The 22,957-nt window shown below is 36.8% G+C and overlaps 1 protein-coding gene across 7 annotated transcripts in view; it reads left to right on the top strand.

Moving 5' to 3' along the window:
- LOC106880995 (protein kinase C delta type) overlaps nt 1-22,957 on the top strand; it is a 135,167-nt gene that overhangs the window by 82,477 nt on the left and 29,733 nt on the right. For 3 of the 7 annotated variants that reach the window (XM_052966790.1, XM_052966805.1, XM_052966799.1), the window contains exons 2-3: nt 6,454-6,628; nt 14,183-14,378. In XM_052966790.1, coding sequence (XP_052822750.1) covers nt 14,252-14,378 — 127 coding nt within the window. In that variant the 5' untranslated portion in view covers nt 6,454-6,628; nt 14,183-14,251. The remainder of the gene's footprint in view (nt 1-6,453; nt 6,629-14,182; nt 14,379-22,957) is intronic. The other 4 variants (XM_052966795.1, XM_052966786.1, XM_052966813.1 and 1 more) reach the window with 2 other exon arrangements.

A 22,957-nucleotide genomic window follows, 5' to 3' on the forward strand; every position in this document is an offset into this window, starting at 1 on the left:
TATATATATGTGTGTGTGTGTATGTGTGTGTGTATATATATATCGACATTTCTGTTCGTATGTACCTTGCTCCACCTTCCATTTCTAAAATGATTCTTTTTAGTTGGCTCACTGTCGGAGGTTAGTGAACTTTAATCAAGTTATTCGTATAATAATAATTAAATATACTAATATTTAGCGAGTGGAGATATGTTCTTGGTTCGATCGTGCGATACCTTTAGAATCGTTGAAGATTATTACTTGGGTGTCTTCTTGCCGGTAAAAAGTCGGTCAAAGGAATCCCTCTTATTTCTATCTTCTTTTACACCGCTGATAATTATATGAACGTGTGTGCATGCTTATACAAAAACTGCCATTGATTAATAAATGTCTAAAAATATACATTTCCCTCCTTCCTTTTCACCATTTTGTTCTCGTGTTAATTTCTATTCATTTGTTAATTTTCATTTTATGAATTGTGCGTATCTAGTGTTTCTTTTTCCTTTTGCTTTGTTACTACTGCAACTCATTAATGTCAACAAATAGCAACTATAGTTAAATATCGATTTCTCATTGCGCCACCACTTTCCTCCTCCTCCCCTACCTTTCACCTCCTCTATACCGGTTCGATGTTTAGAGTACCCCACTTTTTACAGACACGGAAATACTCATAGTCGTCGAAATATTTTATAGAAATGTTAACTGCATTCCCGTTTTATTTTTATTTCATTGTTCAGTTATATACTTTTAATGAAAAATCAGTTAAAAAGAAAATGAAAACTAGCCTTAGATAAAATAAAGTCAATCGTAGTTTAATGTAAAATTCTCGACTCTCGCCTCCTGAAAGAAAATACCAATAGACAGTAGAATTTCCGATCCGCATCTTCGATGGTTTATTTCAATACTTTCTATATCGACACCAAGATCAATCTCCGTAACCGCTCACTGAGAAGCTCGGGTCATTATAGCCCGATGGTGTATGTGACTATCCAAACAGGGAGCGCTTATAATTTACTGTAGTTGTTAAGGTAAGTTCATCAGTCAGCTGCAGTATGTTGTAGCTGTCTGATAAACTGGGACGCATCAATGATGACAGGATCTCACAGCTGATAATAGCTATCACCGTTATTATTCTTTTTTTTTTCTCTCTCGCCGTATCTTTTTGCCATCTTTTGCTGCTAATTTCATTGTGTGTGCATAGTTGTAGTTGTTTGTTTGTTTAGCTTCAGCTCAGTCATTGATAGAGTATGCGTATGATCTAGACGTTTCAACCGTGACCATCTCATCTCCCCTTTTTTCCCCGGCATATTGTATCTTGGACTACATTATTAAATGTGCCTTTTCAATTTAAGATAACAGCATGTATAATTTGAGGGAATCCAGGCTGCTATTTCTATCTAGTAAGTAAAATGACAATACAGTGTCCCTGGCTGACTTATTTGTGGTTGTGGGGTCTGTCTGTGGATGTGAGTAAAAATCAGTGTGATATAAAGATATTTTTTCGTTGGTTCCAGCTAGTGGTCATGTTGGAGCACTATAGCAATAACTATTTTTTGCCATTTGATGTTCCTGATCATTGGTATTGATCAATAGGTGATGAGGCCTATTGATATTACAAGGAAGGGGAGAGTGTAACAATGGCTTTTGTAATGAAGTGTATGTGAAGCAGCTGAGAATTGAAACCTGCTTAATTGATGACAGGTTGCTACAAGTACTCACTTTGTATGTTAGTAGCGATACTATTATGATAACGTACTCACCGTGTGTACGTTTATTCCGCACAGCAGTAGTGAGTGGTTGGAGCAAGGCTAAAACTTTTTCTTTCGTTTTGTGTGTCATGAGTAAGCTTAGAACAGCCCATCCCTCTGTAAGCTAATGACTGAGGCTGGTCCTGTAGGCACAAGATATAAATGTAGTGTTATGGCTGAACCAGGAAATTAAACTGGTTTATAAGAGCCTATCACCACTCCATCACTCACGTGCGTGTCTGCGCGCGCGCGCGCGCGTGTGTGTGTGTGCGCGCGCGCGTGTATGTGCATATCCATTCACAAACGTATGTATACACAAACGTTACATATTATAACTTATTTAATAAACATACAATTTTAGCTTTGCTGTGAAAAGTAAACAAACTGTTACATCACACGTTTTATTTCACTTGCAGGCATAAAAAAAATGTCATTGAATCTGATTAGTTTCTCACCTTTGTAGATCCTTATCAAAGAAAGTTCTGTCCATGGATTAATTAATAACATGGACTCAGCTAAACTGAGATAATTCATATTGTCAGCAGCATATTAGACTGACCCCTTCAGCTGAGTCATATACTATAAGTAACTATAGACAAGTAATCTCTCCATGAACAGAAGGTGGGTCTTCTTACTCTGATGAAAGTCTAAGAAGACTGGAAACTAGTCAGAGTAATTCCATTTTTTTTTTGCCCTAAAATATAACCAGTTCTTTAACCTTACTGTTTATTTTTCACAGAAAAATGTTTAATAAAGTATACAGTACATTTCATATTATCTAAAAAAAACTCTTGTGTAGTGCAATATGAATTATTATCCCTGTAATCATTTTATGTCACTTTATATCTGCTTGCACAAGTTATTTGGGTCATCCCTTGCAGAATGTCCCAATATTTGTTGCAGTCCTTTGTCATCTTCTTCATGAAGTTCTACTCTTTCAAACTAGCTTTCACCACTTATTCCAATGTCTTCCTCAGTCTTCATCTTCCACAGGTTCCTTCTACTTGCTTGGCACCTCTTTGCCCAACTGTCTTCCTCCATATTTATCACATGTCCATGCCAGCACAGTCTTCTCTTTTGCACACTACAGTTGCTTCCTTCTATACCTAATTTTTCTTTCAGCTTATTTGTACTCTATTGTTCATGCACAATAATATTACACATCAGTGAAGCATGCTTGCTTCATTTCTTTCTAGTCATTGTTGCATCCAGCGCACATATTTTGCTACCATGCAACATCATACTTTGTTTACATGCATCATACAACTAGCCCTTCATTCAGAGAGAATGTTACCAGCAGTGATAAAAGTTACCTGAAATTTTTAGCACCCTGTTATTACTCTGGTTACTATGTTTTTCAGTACTTAGTTTCACTGTTAATTCAGTTACCTTGTTAATACATGCTATTAACTACATCTAGGAACCTGTCTGAAGAGTTTATTTCATGAGTAATTTTACTGTTAACTACCCTTGTGCTACTGTTTCCTATGAAGTAAACTTTCTACATCAGCCTGCCTGTGATCCCACTGCATCTCTTGTGTACCCATAGTTCAATCGGGTACACAGTAAAGTGCTTTCACTTTTCTGCATACTGAGTATGGCTACCTCTTCAATGGCAAAATAGTCCTACCATCTTTCTTGCACAATTAAACTTTTGTCTTTGCTAGGTTTCCTTTGCAGCTTCTTGATTCTTGGCTTTGCTTCTGCATTTGGAATTTACTTATGAATTCTTTGACAGATTTACCTATGAAAACTTTTCCTTCATTGGCATCAGGTGTTCTTTCAGACAGCCAGCTTTAAACAACTCTATTATGGTCTGGACTATGTATAATTAACCAGAGATGTGTTGAGAACTGAATGTAAATGAGTATATATTTATATATTATTGAAGGAATTCAATGTAGAATTCCTTACAGTCACTGATCAGTCTATTGAGAATCTCCAGGCTGGCAGACTTGGCAGCCTGAAACTGAATGAAACTGGTCAGTCTGTGAAGAATTGCACATTGAATTCCTCAAAAATTCTATTGATCCACATTTTTTAAACCTATTTTTTACACACACACACACACACACATGCTCACATGCACACACACACACACTGCTTTATTAAGTCTCAGAGAAATAATGCAGGTATATATTTATATTTTGTCCCCATAATTAAAAATTTCATTGTCCCATAAATCTTAATAGGCTATAGGATATGCCCTTGTATTAATATATAGTTCAATACTACTTAGTGAAATCATGTTATCATTGATAGTCAACCCTTTCCCATCTGAACACATGCATTTTGGCAGTTTATAGAGAAAATTATTATTATGAGAATTAAAGGTTTTTTGTTTTTTGTAGGATTAGATTTAGGACTGATACTATCCAGACCTTGGTATATTGATGCTAGTGGCATTCATATATTTTGATTTAGACTTAGCAAGAATTTGATTGCTGAATATCAGGAAACTTTTGAATGGGAATTGTAGTAGTTAATACAACATTGCATGGATTAAAAATGATTACACCACTTGCAAAAGAGATAAGGATTAGATGCTTTAAAGCTCTTATGTTACTCTTAACCAACATTATTTGCTGTTACCATTTTTTATCTTTTACTTTTGGACTGTGGCCAATACTGGGGCACTGCACCATCTTGAAGGGTTTAGTTGAACAAATTGATCCCAATATTTATTTTTTTAAAGCCTGGTACTTGTTCTATCAGTCTCTTTTTGCCAAACCACTAAATTATAGGGATGTGAACAATCCCTCACTAGCAGTCTGGTGGTGGTGGGGGACATACACACACACACACACACACATGATGGGCTTCTTTTGGTTTCTGTCTACCAAATCCACTTACTAGAGTTGATTGGATGGGGCTATTAAGTTGAAGACACTTGCTCAAAGTGTGACACAGTGGGATTGAACCTAAAACCATGTGGTTGGGAAGCAAGCTTCTTAGCAGGCAGCCATGCATACAGAATTTCATTTTTCATTTATATTGTCTAAAATAGAATGAAAACAATGGTTTAATTTTTCTGAGTTTTGGCAAAATGAGTGTATAAAAAAATTATAACATCAGAACATTTTAATCAAGAAAGAATGAAGTTTTAAAAATATATTATTATGACAATAGATGCTGGTGTTTACAAGTGTCTTTGAATCAAGTATGATATTAATAAAGTCCTTGAAATATCTTACGATATCTGATGTCCTAGACACTTACATGTCCCACACTTGAAGCCTTATATTTTTAGATTAGTTGAAACAGGAAATTGTGGCACAATTGGAGACGGAATACTATTTTCGTACAACTGCACTACTACTTGTGTATTCATAACAATCCCCTTTTAATTTATACAAAACTTTTTTATATAATGATAAGAGTAATAGTTTATATGAAATTATCCTTGTCTAACAGGCACTTAGCTTACTGTGTCAGCTTGTATTTTGTGAGGTAGAAAGCATAAAACACTAAAATGTCTTGCCCAACCATCTGTAATTTGTAGCATCTTCATTGTAATGATATAAGTATTTCAAATATTGACAAAAGGTTGCAAAGCCATCAACCTCAGGATTTGAGCCCAAAATATAAATTGATGAAACTAAATATCATTAGTTTTTTTTAATTAATCACACTACTGATTCAGCTAATCATAATTACTAGTATATGAGCCAACAAGGGGATTTTTATAAGTTTATTTGCTAGAAACAACACCCTAAACTCTCTCAAATCACACCCTGCTGCTTTGGGAAAGGAATGAGCATGTTTGGATAGTATAGTTCTACATAGCTCTAGAATAACCTCAATCAAGGTTAACTTGGGTTAGATAATAATGGTGATAAGCTTAATTCTGGTAACATGTTAGCAATTTCTCATTTTCTTTTGATTTGTTATCAAGTTATTTTATGGTTTACTGAAATGTATGTTTTACTTCAGTGTTTGTTCATGGGCTTCTACTTTCTGTTAACGATCATTATTTCAATGTGAAGATCTTGAAGGTAGTGAAGATCAAGAAATTAATCTTTTTTCAGAAGCGTGTATGCATTTTTTAATGATATGCAAAAGCTTTGACTTGAGCTAATCTGTGATGTATTGGCAGGGCTGAATTATATATTGAGTGTGATAGTTTCTAGGGCCTCTGAAAATTGGTGAGCTTATGAAAACTATGAATCAATGCATTTAACTGTTACTTCGGAAAAGTGTGTGTGTAAAATATTAAAAAATAATAGTAAGCATAAAAACATGAAATTTCCATTTTACTGTAATCTATAGTTTATTGTATTTTGGAAAGTCATATTTGCTAATAATATACATTAATGAAATATATTTTTTGCTCTTTCCCCAATAGTTTATATAACTAGTAAGTAACTAGTTGAGTGTATAATGAGACACTTGACTCATGTAACTCAAGTGAACATTTCGAAACACTCCATATGTCCTTCACCTTAGTTTGCCATGCTTTAATCAGATATGAGGTTACTGAATACTTAAGGATACTGTGGTTTGTAGTGTGAGATGAAATATGATCAAGACATCTCTCAATTTTGTTGTTCAGTCATATTTGTATGCAATTGAAATCCTCTCTGCTTTTAATTGCAGCAGAGATGGGCAAAGTGGACATGACTAGTGTGTAATAGCTTTAATTTCTTGAGATTTACTGGAGATTAATAATTATACAGCAAATTGGAGTTGGTTAATCATACTGAAAATTGGGTTTCTTTTTCTCAAGTTTTGTTTTACAGCTAGTTGAAGCTGGACATGGACACTTGAAGATTCATCCAACTTATGTCATCAGGAGAAAATGGGCTTTAAACTGATGAGATGCTAATGATGATAACCACTGAATGTGAGCTGAAGGTGCAGGAGTGGAAAATATTAAATATATTATTTGAGCTATATAAAAGGTTAGAGCTCATAATTTCCCACTTATATTTTCCTCATTTTTCTGTATCATTTCTAAAGTACATATAATTCTATAAAATCTATAAAAAAAAGCAACAGATCTCATCTCATTATAATAGTATCATTATTTTATTATCTGGTATCCATGGATTAGATAATTCTGCAATGCGATACTTTTCCCATCCTCTCAACCTAGGGTCATATCAGGTGTAATATCCAACATTTTCAGGTCTGAATGGTTGCTTCTTCTATAACCTGTCTTCCACATACATCCACTTTTATAACTTTGAATGGATTATATGGTTTACTGAATGTCTTTTTAATTTTGCCTCTTATCAGTTGTAAATCAAAGTTTAGTTTGCTTAAAGAATTCAAGTAATTGCTGGAATATGTCCAATTTCTTTTAACCTATTTCTTCTTTTCTCTTTTTGTCACTCTTTGAATAAGCTAGCTATTAAATTTGAAGTCTCCTTGATTCTTCCTTGCTTTTGTATATTAGAACATGTAGACACTTTTATATTGCCTACCTTATACAAAACTTTTTAAAATGTCACCAATATCAATTATTCATTTGCCTCTATTTTGTCTTCTAAAGATTCTTATTACCTATCATTTTTATGTCCAAAAGGTTATACTGAAAGAAATGTTATCAGTTTTTTATTTTTTTTTTTTAAGTGATCAATTGATAATTCAGCTTACTGCTCTCTCTCCTTATGTCTCAATTCAGATCTCCAAGTGCCATATGACATTATTTTAGATTTCATTAATTAGATTTGATTAGAAAATTCATTCGACTTTGGTTTTTGTTTTTATTGGAAATATATTAACAGCTGTTTACTTCATCAGACCCTTCTAAAAGTGTCTTGAGAGTTTGTCTATGCTATAATGTATATATTTGGAGTTTATGGCTTTAAGGTAGCCAATCATCTGCTTGGAAGCAATCCTCAGATCCATAGTATATCTTTAAATCTGGCTTTGATTCAACTTCATTATATGTATAGTATCCTCTACATAACCATTCTACCTTTTATTGTAGAGGATACTGTTCAATGGTTTAGTTCATAAAACAATTGCCAATTTTGAATATCATGAAAAATTTGAAGGAAATTTAGTTTTGCTAGAAAATAAAATCTATTCTGTTATTTTACTGTTATAATCAAACTGTTTTAGCATTGAAATATCTTTACACAGTTTCATCTATTTATTGTGTTGCAATAAAGTAAGCTTTCTGCAAGTCAGCATCATTATTTCCAGAAGCATAATCACCAACTGGTTAAGTGAAGCTGCTATAATCATAAATGGTTAGTATACCCATCCTACTGCAGGCATTATATTATGGTGGGATGAAACAGTCAACTTTGTTTATCTCGGCCAACCTAACAGAAATCAAATATCAGAGAAATATAAGTTCTCAAGGAGATAAGGAGGAAGTCTGTTGGCCTAATTATAGTTAGTTACTAACCTCATAGCAGCATTGTGTTATGTTCATAGCCAAGAACCTTAGCACTTTTACTGAGCCTTCCAAGCTATGAATGTAGTTCACTTCTAATATGGACTATAGAATTAACAAATATTTCAATAGCATGCAATACTGAATTCAGTTTCACTCATAATAGAATTGGTTCAAATGAGTCTCTTATCACCCTAATGTTCAGAATATTATGATAAAGTACTGAATATGAATATGATCTGACTAGGAACCTCTGCTTGTTATTTAATTTGCTAGAAATAGCAACCAAATATGCCTCCAACAGTTCCTTACCGTCTTTAAAAAAAACACCTTTGATAATTGAATCTTGGATACACTATGCCTGAAAAAATGAGATAGTCAGGCTTGGAATGCTTTTGATCAAGGAGCAGACTCAGGGCTAAATAACTATTGAATTGGAATGAATTTAAAATGGCACTTTAATGGCAGATAGGTGGCTATTAGACCATTTTTTTTTTGTATATATAAAAAAGGTAACCTTTTCTCTGTGCCACATGTTGCTTCTCTCCTAATTGAAAGAAACAACATATAAGTATTGACTTGATGTACAAATACACTCAGGTATGATTCAAGTGTTAGTTATTATTTTATTATGTTTTATATTCCACTTACCCTACTTTATATTAATGATGAATTGAATTATAAACTACAAACTCCTTTTATTACTACCATAACTGTTAAACACAGAGTTAAAGATTTTAAGATGTTCACCAAGAGGTTGGCACTTATTCTTGACATTATAGTTAGAGTTGAACATACATGTGACATTTCCATCAGATTTGACATAAGAACACTCACTCTATGCAATGCACCATAGAGTATATTGGGAAAAGATTTGGTTTTGGTGGAGTGCTAATCAATTTAGATTAACCTAGAGTTTTCAGTAGGGTTAACTATTGTTATGGGATTGGGGATGACCTAAACATTGATGGTTTCCGTTTCATCTTCAAAGATGCTGGACTGTAACAATGTTCAGTGGTATCTCTTCTGTAATTAAAATTAAATGGCCATTTCTTGGAACTATTTTACATCACACACTCAGTTTATTAAAGATGTTCCCATTCCACTTTACTGTGTTTTTGGTGCTGGAGCCGTTGTTGAGGAAACTGATGACCTTTTGAGGGCATATTGTTCAAATTGGGGCACAAAAGAAGTGTGTCTACATTCATTTATGCTGTTGTCATCATTGTGTTGGGCACTTTGGAAAAAGGTAGTCAGAGCTGATTTCCAAACTGTTGGAAGAGTAGCAGATGTTTATGGGAGCATGCATCAATTAGGACAAGGTGGTGGGTTTGCAACTCAGTACTTAGAGAGGCAAGTCTATGTTAGCCAGTGGGAACTTTTGTTGCTGTACTGAGAATTCAGTTAAGATAATTACAGTCTGGTTCTAACCAAACCTACAAATGGAGAAAAACTGGGAAGAAATCATGAATAAGGTGACTTGTTTTATTCAATCATGAACTGAAAAGAAGTTGTCCTTAAAAAGTTGGGTGGAAACAGCTAACACTTACATTGCTTCAGTGGTGAACTACTATCTGACCGTTGTACCTTGTCCTATGGAACACAGATAGGATTGTAGCTCATGCTTTTTTTTACTTGTAAAATGAACAGGTTACACTTGTCAGGAGATTCATTTATGAGTAACAATAATCACCTCAGAAGTGTGTGCAGAATGATAGAAGGATACTTGCCTTTACAATTGAAGAAAAGTAATAGGCATGGAAATGCTATCATGAGAGCTTATTGAAGGAGGAGAATGCATCGGGAAAAAGTGAGGTTTATTGTATGGTGACCAAAAGAGGGACTAGAAATCCAAGTCACCAGCAGTATTCTAGATAGAATGATCATGTATATGTAGGCAGGGAAAGTTGCTGGTCCGTCAGAGATAGTCACTGAGTTACTTAAAGTATCTATAATAGCAGAGTTGGATACCTACTAGTCACTTAAATAGTTAACCAGGTAGTACAGGAAGCTCAGTGACTGGCATAGCAATATCATTGTAAACTACTGTAAGGGCAAAAGAGATTCATTGGAGAAAGGCAATTACAGAGTCATCAAATTATTGGATCAGCTTATGAAGGTTATAGAAAAGAATCATAGTACAATTTATTAGTAACAGAATTGACTTAGAGATGAGATGAAGTTTGGCTTCATACATGGAGGCGGTACCACTGATGCTATCTTCTTAGCTAAGTACTTCTGCAGTTTTCTCACTATGAATAAATTGCTGTGACTAACATTTGATGATCACTAAAGAAACTAGATATAGATGTTTGGTTTAAGAGGGTTGCGCAAGCTATGTACAGAAAAGCAGTCAGTAATGTGAAAATCAGCAATGAGTTCAGCAACAAATTTAGTGTGCAGGTAAATCGTAACTGAACCAAATTCGATGACTGGCAGAGCAGCGGTCTGGCTTCCGTGCCGGTGGCATATGAATAGCACCATTTGAGCATGATTGTTATCAGCATCACCTTACTGGCATTTGTGCCGGTGGCATGTGAACAAAACATTTGAGTGAGATCGTTGCCAGTGCTGCTGGACTGATTCCTGTGCAGGTGGCATGTAAAAACACCATTTGAGTATGGCTGTTGCCTGTACTGCTAGACTGACCCTCGTGCCGGTGGCACATAAAAGCACTCACTACACTCTCTGAGTGGTTGGTGTTAGGAAGGGCATCCAGCTGTAGAAACTCTTCCAGATCAGATTGGAGCCTGGTGCAGCCATCTGGTTTCACCAGTCCTCAGTCAAATCGTCCAACCCATGCTAGCATGGAAAGCGGACGTTAAACGATGATGATGATGTAGGGATTCTGTCAGTTCATTGTAGTCCTACAGACAGTAACAGGAGTTTAAAAGGACCATATTGATTATTGGGCTGGAGAAACCCTTTGCACACCTATGCAAGCATGATGAATCACATTAAAATGGAGGGTGGGTTGTGTATATGTATATGTGTGTTTGTATCTGCTGTCAAGTCTAAATCTGCTGCTTCTACACCTTTTACTCCACTCTCCTTATTGCTTTTTTACTTTTGCTTGTCTCTCTGCCATCCATCCCCCATCCCCCATCACAGTTGCCACCTGTTTCATGATAGTTGGTGAGGGAACTACTTTCATTCCATCCCATCCCTCATCATTGTCCTCATAACTCTACCTCTGTTGCCTATCATGAGGCCTACATGTAAGAGACTGCTTTGGATGTGTTTGTACCTTCACTTACTTTCTGTATTGCCAGTCATCACTCATTCTCCCTCGGACTACTTATCGTCATCCAGTACTTACTCTTACCATTGACCACCTTGTACATCCACTGATCTCTTTCCATCTCTTCATTCCAGTCACACTGTTCCTGTCATTATACTTTTGTTCTCTTCACCCACCTATTTTGGTTCCTCTGCTCTTATGCTCTCTCTCTTTCTCCTATTGAGTTGAGCAGACATATATATCTTAGTGAGTATTCTTTACTCTTGTGGTATACAAAGCGACTATGTCATGATAAATAGTACTTTGTTCTGTAAAGTGGTTAGCATATGAATGGAGAAAGCATAGAATTGAGTGTCCATTCAGTCCTTTCTATTCAAGAATATGGTAAACTCTTTAGTGCTAGTGTCATGATAAAATGCAGTTGGTTTACTCTGTAAAGTGATTGATGATTGGAATTGTATCCTGCTGCAGAAACCAAGTCAAAAATGAAATGTACAAACTAGGTGTGGCCCTCCACCCAGGGTTGTTTTAGGCATTGGTACACTGGGAAGTTGCCCAGGGTCCTCACTCGTCTAGGGACCCAATTCTGATCTAGGTATGCTTTGACTTGCTGTCAATAAAAAATACTATAGGGTTCAATACATTGATTTACCTGGGGGCTTATAATGCTATTAAAGCAGCTCTGCCTCCACCCTGTTTATGAAGGTAGTGAAACTCAATAAGAACCCATGCTGTGTTAATTCATTCAAGCCAAGTAAGTATGGAAAGTAAACTTAAAATGATGGTGATAGTGGTGGTGGTGGTAGTAGTTGTAACACAGTTGCTTTCAATGCTTCACATTGCAACACTTTCAATGCTCTCATCATCATCATCGTTTAACGTCCGCTTTCCATGCTAGCATGGGTTGGACGATTTGACTGAGGACTGGTGGACCAGGAGGCGACACCAGGCTCCAATCTGATTTGGCAGAGTTTCTACAGCTGGATGCTCTTCCTAACGCCAACCACTCAGAGAGTGTAGTGGGTGTTTTACGTGCCACTGGCACGAGGGCCAGTCAGGCTGTACTGGCGACGGCCACGCTCGAAATTGTGTATTTTATGTGCTACCTGCACAGGAGCCAGTCCATCGGCAATCACCAATAATGCTAACCATTGTAGTTTTCTTATAGACTATATTGACATTATTTGTGGATTGTCTGTGCTTTGAGGTTTACACAGACATGTCAGCTTTAAGCTATCAAGGCTACACTAATATTTCCCTGTTAACCATATTGGGCTGCATAAATATTTTTCTGTAGGAAACCTAGGACTATTCAGATGTTACCAACAAACCATCTATGGCTACATTGATATTTGACCCACTCAACTCCCAAGGCTGCACTAGTATAATCCACTCACCGTCTTTGCAAACACTGATATCACCTATAACCCTCTTCCACTTAAGTCTGCTCTAATGTATCCTACTCACCACTTTGAATTACATTGATGTTACCCACATCACATTGGGGTTACACATTGCAACTAGGACTTTACTGATGTAATCCACACAATTCTTAGGCTTCTTGGATCTAATCCACTCACCTTCAAGGCTACATTAATGTTTACTCAAAGTTGCATTGCTGACCCCCACACAACACTTAGCCTACATAGTTCTAACCTACTCAGCACCTTGACTACACTGATCTTTACCCTCTCAACATCCAGAGCCATACTGATGTTACACAGCGTTTAATATTATCCATTTTAGTCTGTAGTAATACTCATGTCACCTGAAAAATATATACAGCTATACTGGTATTACTCTTTCAGCACATGTATTAAATGTATTACATACATTTTCGATTGTTAGTGTAACCTGGTAGTCTTTTCAACTTACAATACTCCTCAGAGAAAAAGAGATGAGAGGGTTACTTGTATTTCTTTGAAAATGAGGCTTATAAAATTTCCCAAGATTTTGTAAGGTCATTCTTATTGATAAGCACAAATCCATTTGTGCCTATGTGTATGCAAACGTGTCTAAAAGAATGTTTAAAAGTTTTTTATTATTATCCCACTAGTTTGATGTTCCCATTCACCTTCAGAAACGACTTCAAGTCTGGCAGGCCTACACTTTATGGTGGTTGTAGTAGTAGTAATAGTAGTAGTAGTAGTAGTAGCACATGGTGTAGTGGTAGTAGTAGTAGTAGTAGTAGTAGCACATGGTGTAGTGGTAGTAGTAGTAGTAGTAGTAGTAGTAGCACATGGTGTAGTGGTAGTAGTAGTAGTAGTAGTAGTAGTAATAGCACATGGTGTAGTGGTTGTAGTTGTAGTAATAGCACATGGTGTAGTGGTTGTAGTTGTAGTAATAGCACATGGTGTAGTGGTTGTAGTTGTAGTAATAGCACATGATGTAGTGGTAGTGATAGTAATAGTAGTGCATGGTGTAGTAGTAGTACATGGTGTAGTGGTAGTAGTAGTAATAGTACATGATGTAGTAGTAGTTTTAATTGTAACAGTAGTAGCATATGTAGTAGGAGGAGGAAGAAGAGGAAACAGAGGAAGAATGAGTACTCATTAAAGTCAAAAGAAGGATATCTTTCTAGTGATAATAATTACTATAAACATAAAATTGAAAAGGAAAATTAGAATAAGGTAAATGGCAAGAAAGTGTTGTGTGTTGGAGAGGTTGATCCACTGTTCTAAATTACTGACCTAATCCACACCTCATAAAGTGAGATGTATTCTAAGTCACATACCTTCTAATATCACATACCTGCTAAAGTTAAGATCATTCAACCATAAAACTTTACAAACACAAAGCATTTTTTCTTTTTATGCAACAGACATTTTATAGGTTTTACTTATATTTTCTTTTTGTACTTTTTAGCTGTGCCGTCGAAAGAAGCAACATATTACACAGTCTTCTGGTGTTCACCAACGTTTTTTAATCCAGAAAATGACGAGTGTTGGCTTCATTCGAGTCAAACTTGTCCAGGTGGTCAAAGGGTCTGGTTTGGCTGATGCAAACAAAAATGATGTATTGGATACCTACATAGCAGTCAATGTCAAGGAAGCTCTCTCAGGTATGGAATTAAAATTAAAATCTGTCACCTGCCCCAACATTTCTGAATCAACATACCTTCTTTAAAATTCATACCCCTCTATTTATGGCAGTAAAGATACCCTTTAGCTTTCAGATTACTCTGTCAAATGTAATACTTAATTATTCACATTGTTTTGAATTAATCATACTTTATGTCATAGCTTTGAGATTTCAATGATGTGACATTTTATTTTTAGAATGACATTGTAGGGTAGGTGTGAAAGGCCAGAGTTTGCCAGTTTGAATGTAAAACAGATAGAATATTTTGCTAAAGGGTTAAATCTACAAATTTATCAATTAATATTCATTTCTTCTTGCTGTTAATGTAATGTTTTAGATTCTTACTCCAAATTGAGTTTATAGTTAAAATGTAAACTAGTATTTGTTGTTTTGCAATCATATGAATCTGGTTTTGATCATACTGCATGGTTCTTTGGGCGAGTGTCTTCTACTGTAGCCTCAGGAGACCAATACTTTGTGAATGGAATGCCAAATGGAAACTGTGTTGAAGCTTCTCTCTCTCACACACTAACACACACACACACACACACACACACACACACACACACACACACACACAAAGCCTTAAGCCAACAATGAATTTGTTCTTCCCAGCATACTTAACCCTCCTCTCTCCTAGTCAGTTTTCATTTGTAGAGATTCTTTATTCTTGCACATTATGAGGGTGACCCCATTGATGCTGGTGCCTTGAAAAACAGCACCTGATAAAGTGGTTGATGTTAGGATGTCATCTGATCATAGAAATCATGCCAAACTGAAATGTTTGAGTGAGTTGTGGTCCCCTACCCCATTAGATCTGGTCCAAGTATCCAATGCATGCCTGCATGGAAAGGAAGTGTAAGACTGATGATGATATATGAGGCTGTGCGGTAAGATGTTTAGTTCCCAACCACATGGTTCTGGGTTCAGTTCCACTACATGGTGTACTGGGCAAGTGTCTTCTACTATAGTATCAGGCTGACCAAAGCCTTGTGAGTGGATTTTGTGGACAGGAATTGAAAGAAGCCTGTAGTATACATATGTATATATCTTTGTGTCTCTGTTTGTCCCCTGCACCATCATTTGACAACCAGTATTGATGTGTTTATGTTCCTGTAATCTGGTGGCTTGGCAAATGAGATAAAAAAAAAAAGTTGCCAGACTTTACAAAAAAGTACTGGATTCATTCAAGGTAGTGCCTTAGCATGGCCACAGTCTAATGACTGAAACAAATAAAAGATAAACAATGTGTGTGTGTGTGTGTGTGCATATTTATATTGACATCAGTGAAAAAGACAACAATGCTGTTGTTTCTATTGTGATCCTTTATATGCCATAAATCAGGGTTTTGACAAATAGGGTTATTAGACGAAAAGATTTATTGTGGTCAATGTGATGAACTAAAAACCACTGAAGATGGTATACCAGCATGGCTGTAGTCAGTGATTGAAACCAATATAAGAGCTGTAATAACTCCATCAATGTCATGAGACCTGTTATTAGGTTATGTGAATATCTGTGTTTGTTTTATATTTCACTTGTTTCAGTTATTGGACTGTGATTATGCTGGGACATTGCCTTAAAGGATTTAGTTGAACAAATTGGCCTCAATATTTATTTTTTAAAAAGTTTAGTACTCATTTTATCAGTCTTTTTTGCCAAACTACTAAGCTACAGTGATGTAAACAGACCAACACAGATTGTCAAGTAGTGGATGGGTGGAGATAAACACAGACACTCACACACACACACACACACACACACACACACACATGCACATATATATATACTAGATAGTGTATCAGATAGAATCAAGGTGTTCATCATCATCATCGTTTAATGTCCGCTTTCCATGCTAGCATGGGTTGGACGATTTGACTGAGAACTGGCGAACCAGATGGCTGCACCAGGCTCTAATCTGATCTGGCAGAGTTTCTACAGCTGGATGCCCTTCCTAACGCCAACCTCTCCAAGAGTGTAGTGGGTGCTTTTACGTGCCACTGGCACAAGCGTCAGTCAGGGGTACTGGCAATGGCCATGCTCAAAATGGTGTTTTTTACATGCCACCTGCACAGGAGCCAGTCAAATGGTACTGGCAACCACCTCGTTCGAATGTTTTTTCACGTGCCACCGGCCCAAGTGCCAGTAAGGCGACGCTGGTAACGATCACGCTCAAATGGTGCTATTTACGTGCCACTGGCACGGAAGCCACACAGCTGCTCTGGCAATGATCATGCTCGGACGGTGCTGTTAGCGCTCCACTGGCACAGGTGCCAGTCATCGAATTTGGTTCAATTACGATTTCGATTTCACTTGCCCCAACAAGTCTTCGCAAGCAGAGTTTAGTGTCCAATGAAGGAAAGGTTGGCATGGGTTTGGTTCGATTTCGATTTCACTTGCCTCAACAGATCTTCGCAAGCAGAGTTTAGTGTCCAATGAAGGAAAGGTATGCATATGTGGGCTGGCTACACCCCTGGCAGAGGCCACGGATTATGGTCTCACTTGGCTTGCCGGGTTTTCTCATGCACTGCATATTTCCAAAGGTCTTGGTCACTAGTCATTGCCTTGTAGCTGAAAAATGTATATGGATGCATAATGTTATGCTTGCACTTAGTGATTCTGAGAAGAAAGAGGCATGGAAATACCACCATGAAAAGTTGCTAAATGTGGACAATGCATGGGAGGAGAGCCTTCCTAATATGGATCCAACTGAGGGAACAACCATCAGAGTTGACAGCAGTGTGATAGATAAAGCAATTAAGGATATGAAAATGGGGAAGGCCCCTGGTCCATTGGGAATTACTGTTGAGATGTTTAAAATACATGGCAGAGGTGGATATGGTCGAGTCACTTGCATAGTTAATCAGGTTATTCAAGGAGACATCATTCCTAATGACTGGCATAGCAGCATTATAGTCAGCTGTTACAAAGGTAAAAGAGATGCCTTAGATAGAAGTAATCACAGAGGTATCAAATTACTGGACCAGGTCATGAAAGTTACAGAGAGGATTATAGCTCAATAAATTAGACACAAGACTAGAGTAGATGAGGTGCAGTTTGGTTTTATACTGGGTAGAAGTACCATTGATGCTATATTCTTAGTCAGGTAACTTCAGGAGAAGTATTTAACTAAGAGTAAAACCATTATATTTGGCATTTGTTGACCTGGAGAAAGCCTTTGACAGAGTCCCTTACCATGTGATATGGTGATCTCTGAGGAAACTAGGGATTGATGAATGGCTTGTGAAAGCTGCTCAAGGTATGTATAGAGGTGCTGTCAGTAAGGTGAGAGTTAGTACTGAGTATAGTGATGAATTTAGTGTGCAGGTAGGCATTCAGCATGGGTTGGTTCTCAGTCACTTTCTATTCCTTATTGTCCTCCAGCCATCATAACAGGAATTTAAGACCAGCTGTTCCTGGGAACTACTATATGCTGATGATTGTGCTCTCATAGCAGAATCTTTAACAGAATTAGAAAAGAAATTGCAGGTGTAGAAGCAGCACTTGGAATCAGAGAGTCTTGAAGATAATTTAGCAAAGAGTAAAGTCCTAGTAAGCAAGAAAACAAACAAGACTCTTCTCTTCTCAAGTAAATGGCCCTGTTCGATGTGTAGGAAAGGTGTAGGCAGTAATTTCATTTGGTGTACCCAGACACACAAGAGGTGCAGTGGAATTGTAGGGAGGTTAAGGGAGAAAGTTTTTGCTTGTGGAAAATACACAGGTGTGATAAAGTCCGAGGAGAATTGATTTTCTCAAATGCCCTGGAGGCTCCCTAGAGGTAATATATAGCTTCTGTTACCTAGGCAACCTAATTAGTAGGAGGGTGTTTTGAAAGTGTCTCGCTAGAATAAGAGTTGGGTGGGGAAAATTCAGAGAACTATTGCCCATGGGCATATGGCGTAGTGGTTAAGAGTGCGGGCTACTAACCCCAAAATTCTGAGTTCGATTCCAGGCAGTGACCTGAATAATAATAATAAACATTGAAAAATACCTTAGGAATGAGAACCCAGGTTTGAAATTTCCCCAAGACACCTGATGAAGGCTGGAGAGTATATCAGCTGAAAAGATGAGGACAAATATCTGTCAATTGTAAATAATGAACTATTGCCTCTGTTGACAACTAAAAGTCTCTTTTTCCAAGCGAAAGTTAGGTTGTATGATGCTTGTGTACATACAGCAATGCTACTTGTTAGTGAGACGTGGGTCCTAAATGTAGAGGATGTACGAAGACAAGGAAGGAATGAAACTAGTTAGGCTCCACTGGATGTGCAATATTAGTGTGCATGTTTGATAAAAAGTGCACATGTATTGAGAGAAAAGATAGGCATAAGAAGAATCATATATAACATACTGGAGAGAAGATTGCATTGGTTTGGTCATATGATGTATATGAATGAGGACAGTTACATAAAGAAGTGCCAGTAGCTTAAAGTGGATGGAACTAGTGGGAGAAGGAGCCTCAGGAAGACATGGGACAAAGTATTGAAGGCTCATCTCAAAATGTTTAGCTTTACAGAAAAGATGACAAAGGACTGAGATGATTGGTGTTTTGCTGTGCTTGAGGAGAACCCAGCCATTACAGCATAAATAATATCCTAAAACCACTCAGATGTGATTGTACATGCAAGGTTGCATCTCATGTTCCACTTGTCTGTCTGTCTGTCTGTCTGTCTGTCTGTCTGTCTGTCTGTCTGTCTGTCTGTCTCTCTTTCTCTCTTTCTCTCTCTCTCTCTCTGTGATGTGTCACGCATAGATCTCCTCACCCATCAATGGTACTGTGTGACTGCTGTACTTACCTGCAAGCAATATTGCACATATTACATCCCATACCCTTCCAAACTGTCCCTCCCCTGAATTACTTCCATTCCTTCTCATCCCTACCTACACCAATCAACTCCTTTCTGTGCCTTCAGCCACAGCCCTTTCTCCTCTCTGACATATTCCATTCGAAACACCTGTTTTATTGACTATCATTCTCAATAGTCTCCCATATCTACCATCATGACCCACCCACTATATCTCCTTATGTATCCCTATTTCTCCTTGTCTATATCTCCTACACCTTTCACATTCTACTACTTTCCTCTATTGCCTATCTTACCCTTCTGTATACTAGTATTTCCCCATCATCTGCACCTCCACCCTTGTTCAGCACTCACTATACTAACCTCTACTTCCACTTGTTTACTCCCATCTCTCGTTCTTATGAAAGCATCAACTCTCTCATCCCTTCTCATGATCCACCATTCTTGTTCTTTCTTGTGTTCACTTTATTTCTTGAGAGTTTGCTCTTGCACCCCATCACTTCTTTCTTATCTCCTTCAGACATATATCTCCTTTACAATTAGACACCTGTGCTTGTCCATGTATCATACTATAGCTTTTTAACATCTAGTATACAGTCATTCACCTCCACCATCCCCTTTCAAATATTTCTTAGTAGTGGGACTTTTCCTTCCTTTTCTTCTCCTTCTGTCTTGCAAGTTACATGGCAAATCCACAAGAACTGGTGGAACTAAAAAAGCCACCAGTACACTTTGTAAAGTGGTTAGCATAAGGAAGTGCATCCAACCATAGAAACCATGCGAAGGATGACACTGGAGCTTGATGCCACCCTGCAGCTTGCTGGTTCCCTGTCAAACCATCCTATGTATGCCAGCATGGAAAGCAAACATCAAATGATGATTATATATATACAGAGAGTGAGAGAGAGAGAGAGAGAGAGAGAGAAGAGTTAGTTTTGGGGGTTGAAAATGCACCCGAGTCTTAAGATAAATTATAATTTTAAATATTTTAACATATTTATCAAAATATCATTCTGGTTTCCTCAACTTTTTGTTTATCAAAGCTTTTTGTTTATTAAAAAAAGGAATTTAGAAGAAATTGAAGGTACAAGAGAAAATTCAGAAAAACATGTTCAAAAAATCGTTTGATGAATTCATAATAATCACACATGATTGAACATTTAGTAGCAACGAGTTATATTAACAGTTAGATATGATGAAGTTTTAAAACAGTCAAAAAAAAAGATTGTTTTTGCAATTTCTGTCATCGTGCATGAAGGGAGATTCTTCATTGCTGATTTTGCTGGTAATAGCTTGAACAGTTTTAGGCTGAAATTGCTTTGTATATATAGGTTTTTAAGATGTAGGTTCAAGCTCTGATTGGTTATAAGTTTGATGATGTCACTTGTTCTTGTCCACTTGTGGTAAGTATTTTGGTTGGCTGACTGCTTGAATATGTCACTTGTTTTTCAGATCTTCTGGTCACAAATTCTGGTTGGTTGACTTCCTGGTGACATCATTTATTTATCAACTGTTTTGAAAGAGATACTTACCTTGAAACAGACATCTAGTTTAAACTAACAGACTCAAAACAATATCTACTATTTTCTTTCTGCTGTCCCAAACATTTGAAAATCAATATACCTTTTAACTTGACAAGAAGAATTTGCACAATTGTATCCAATCCTGAAACTCTGGAAAAATGACTCCAGAAACTTTAAAATATATTACTTGACAGAAAACTCCCAATCAATTTAATCAACCATGGAATAGAACATAATTGGCATCCAAGAATTACGAAAAACAAGAAAACCTGCTGATACACTTAACATTTTACCTTATATATCAACACACAACCCAAGGAACGTGGAAGCATACAACGTTGTCCATCAGAATATACCCTTTTTGATGAGCAACCTACAAATGAAAGTCATGTGCTCTAAAAATTATCAAAACTAAAAGACAACCTAAGTCTCTAAAAAGGTTACTTAGCAGTGTCAAATTACCCACCAAAAATACAATCCCAACAGTCAAAAAATGTAACCAGTCTGATTATAGAACCTGCATCAACTTCATGGAAGGTTCAACATATGAACTCAAATCAGGGTAAACATTCACCATAGAAAATCATTTCACTTGTGCATCAAAGAACTTAATTTATGAGTGGGTGCTGAAAAGTTCCTGGCTTTAAGGGTATTCTTTTCTATTCTAGGCACAAGGCCTGAAACTTTTGGGGGAGGAGGCCAGTCGATTAGATCTACCACAGTATGCAACTGGTACTTAATTTATTGACCCCGAAAGGATGAAAGGCAAAGTCGGCCTCACTGGAATTTGAACTCAGAACATAAAGACAGACGAAATACTGCTAAGCTCACTGCCTTCTGGCTTTAAGGGTATTGCGAAAGATCTCGTTGGGGTACTGCAATAAGTGTGTAAATCTGAGAGGGGAATCACAACTGATCCTCTTCTATTTTCTTTTACCCAAAGCCAGGAACTTTTCAGCACCCATTCATATGTTATCAAATATAGTAGGTATGGTGGTTATTACATAGGACAAATGAGGTGGACTCTGAAGGACAGAATGACAGTACACAGGTAACAGATTCATGATCCCACAACAAGGAAAATTCCTATGATTATACATCTAGATCTGTGTCCCACTAACAATCATCCAAAATACCAAATTTTCCCTCTATACTGATGCACTGGAAACACTTCAGCCCAATTCTCATTAGAAAGATGAAAATATGTTTATTAATAAATCTAAACCACATCTAAATACACTATAACAACACACATGAAAGAGGAAACTCAATTTATTTAATAAAAAATGATGAGAAAAAAAAAACAGAAATAAACTAAAAGTTGAAGTCACATGCTTCCTCCAGGATTCAAAACCCTAACTTCAAACTACTGTACACTTACACCTTGCACTTTATCAACACTAATTGTTGACACTACCATAGGCTTAACCAATTAGATTTTTTACTGGTTAAGACTGGACCCTTGGGAAAAAAGAAATAAACATTCAGCAGATTAAGACATGTGACTTCATAAGGGATTCGGGCAACTGGAATACTGGACAACTGTCAGACAAAGACAAGTTATCAAGACCTTTGCCAAGCACATGATGTATGCAGAAAATCCACCAATCAGAGCACTGGATGTCTACTGGTCAAAAATAAGTGATTAAAACAGTCAATAAACAAATGATTTCACCAGGAAGTCAACCAACCAGATGGACTACTGCCAAACCAAAATATGTGACCAGGAGATCCAAAAAACAAGTGACATATTCAGGCAGTCAACCAACCAAAATACTTGAGCACAGGTGGTCAAAAACCAAAAGCAAGTGATGACATTAAGTTTATAACCAATCAGAACTTGAACCTATATCTTAAAAACCTATATATACAAAGCAATTTCAGCTTAAAACTGTTCAAACTATCATCAGCAGAAAGAAAGCCCCTTCATGCACGATGACAGAAATTGTAAAAAAATCTTTTCTTCTTTCTTTTCTCTTACTCTTTTAAGACTTCATCATATCTGATTGTTAATATGACTCATTGCTGTTGAGCTTTCAATCATGTATTATTGTGATGAAATTCATCAAATATTTGATCTCACATTTTTGTCTATCTCTGTGATACAATTCATTTTAAGACTTAGATGCATCAACCCCACAAACCGATTCTTCTTTATTCTTTCTTGCATGGGAACAAACCTTTTTTCTCCACACACACACACACGCACACACACAATAAATATATATATA

Source organism: Octopus bimaculoides, chromosome 1, assembly GCF_001194135.2.
Source record: "Octopus bimaculoides isolate UCB-OBI-ISO-001 chromosome 1, ASM119413v2, whole genome shotgun sequence".
Classification (NCBI taxonomy): Eukaryota; Metazoa; Mollusca; class Cephalopoda; order Octopoda; family Octopodidae; genus Octopus; species Octopus bimaculoides.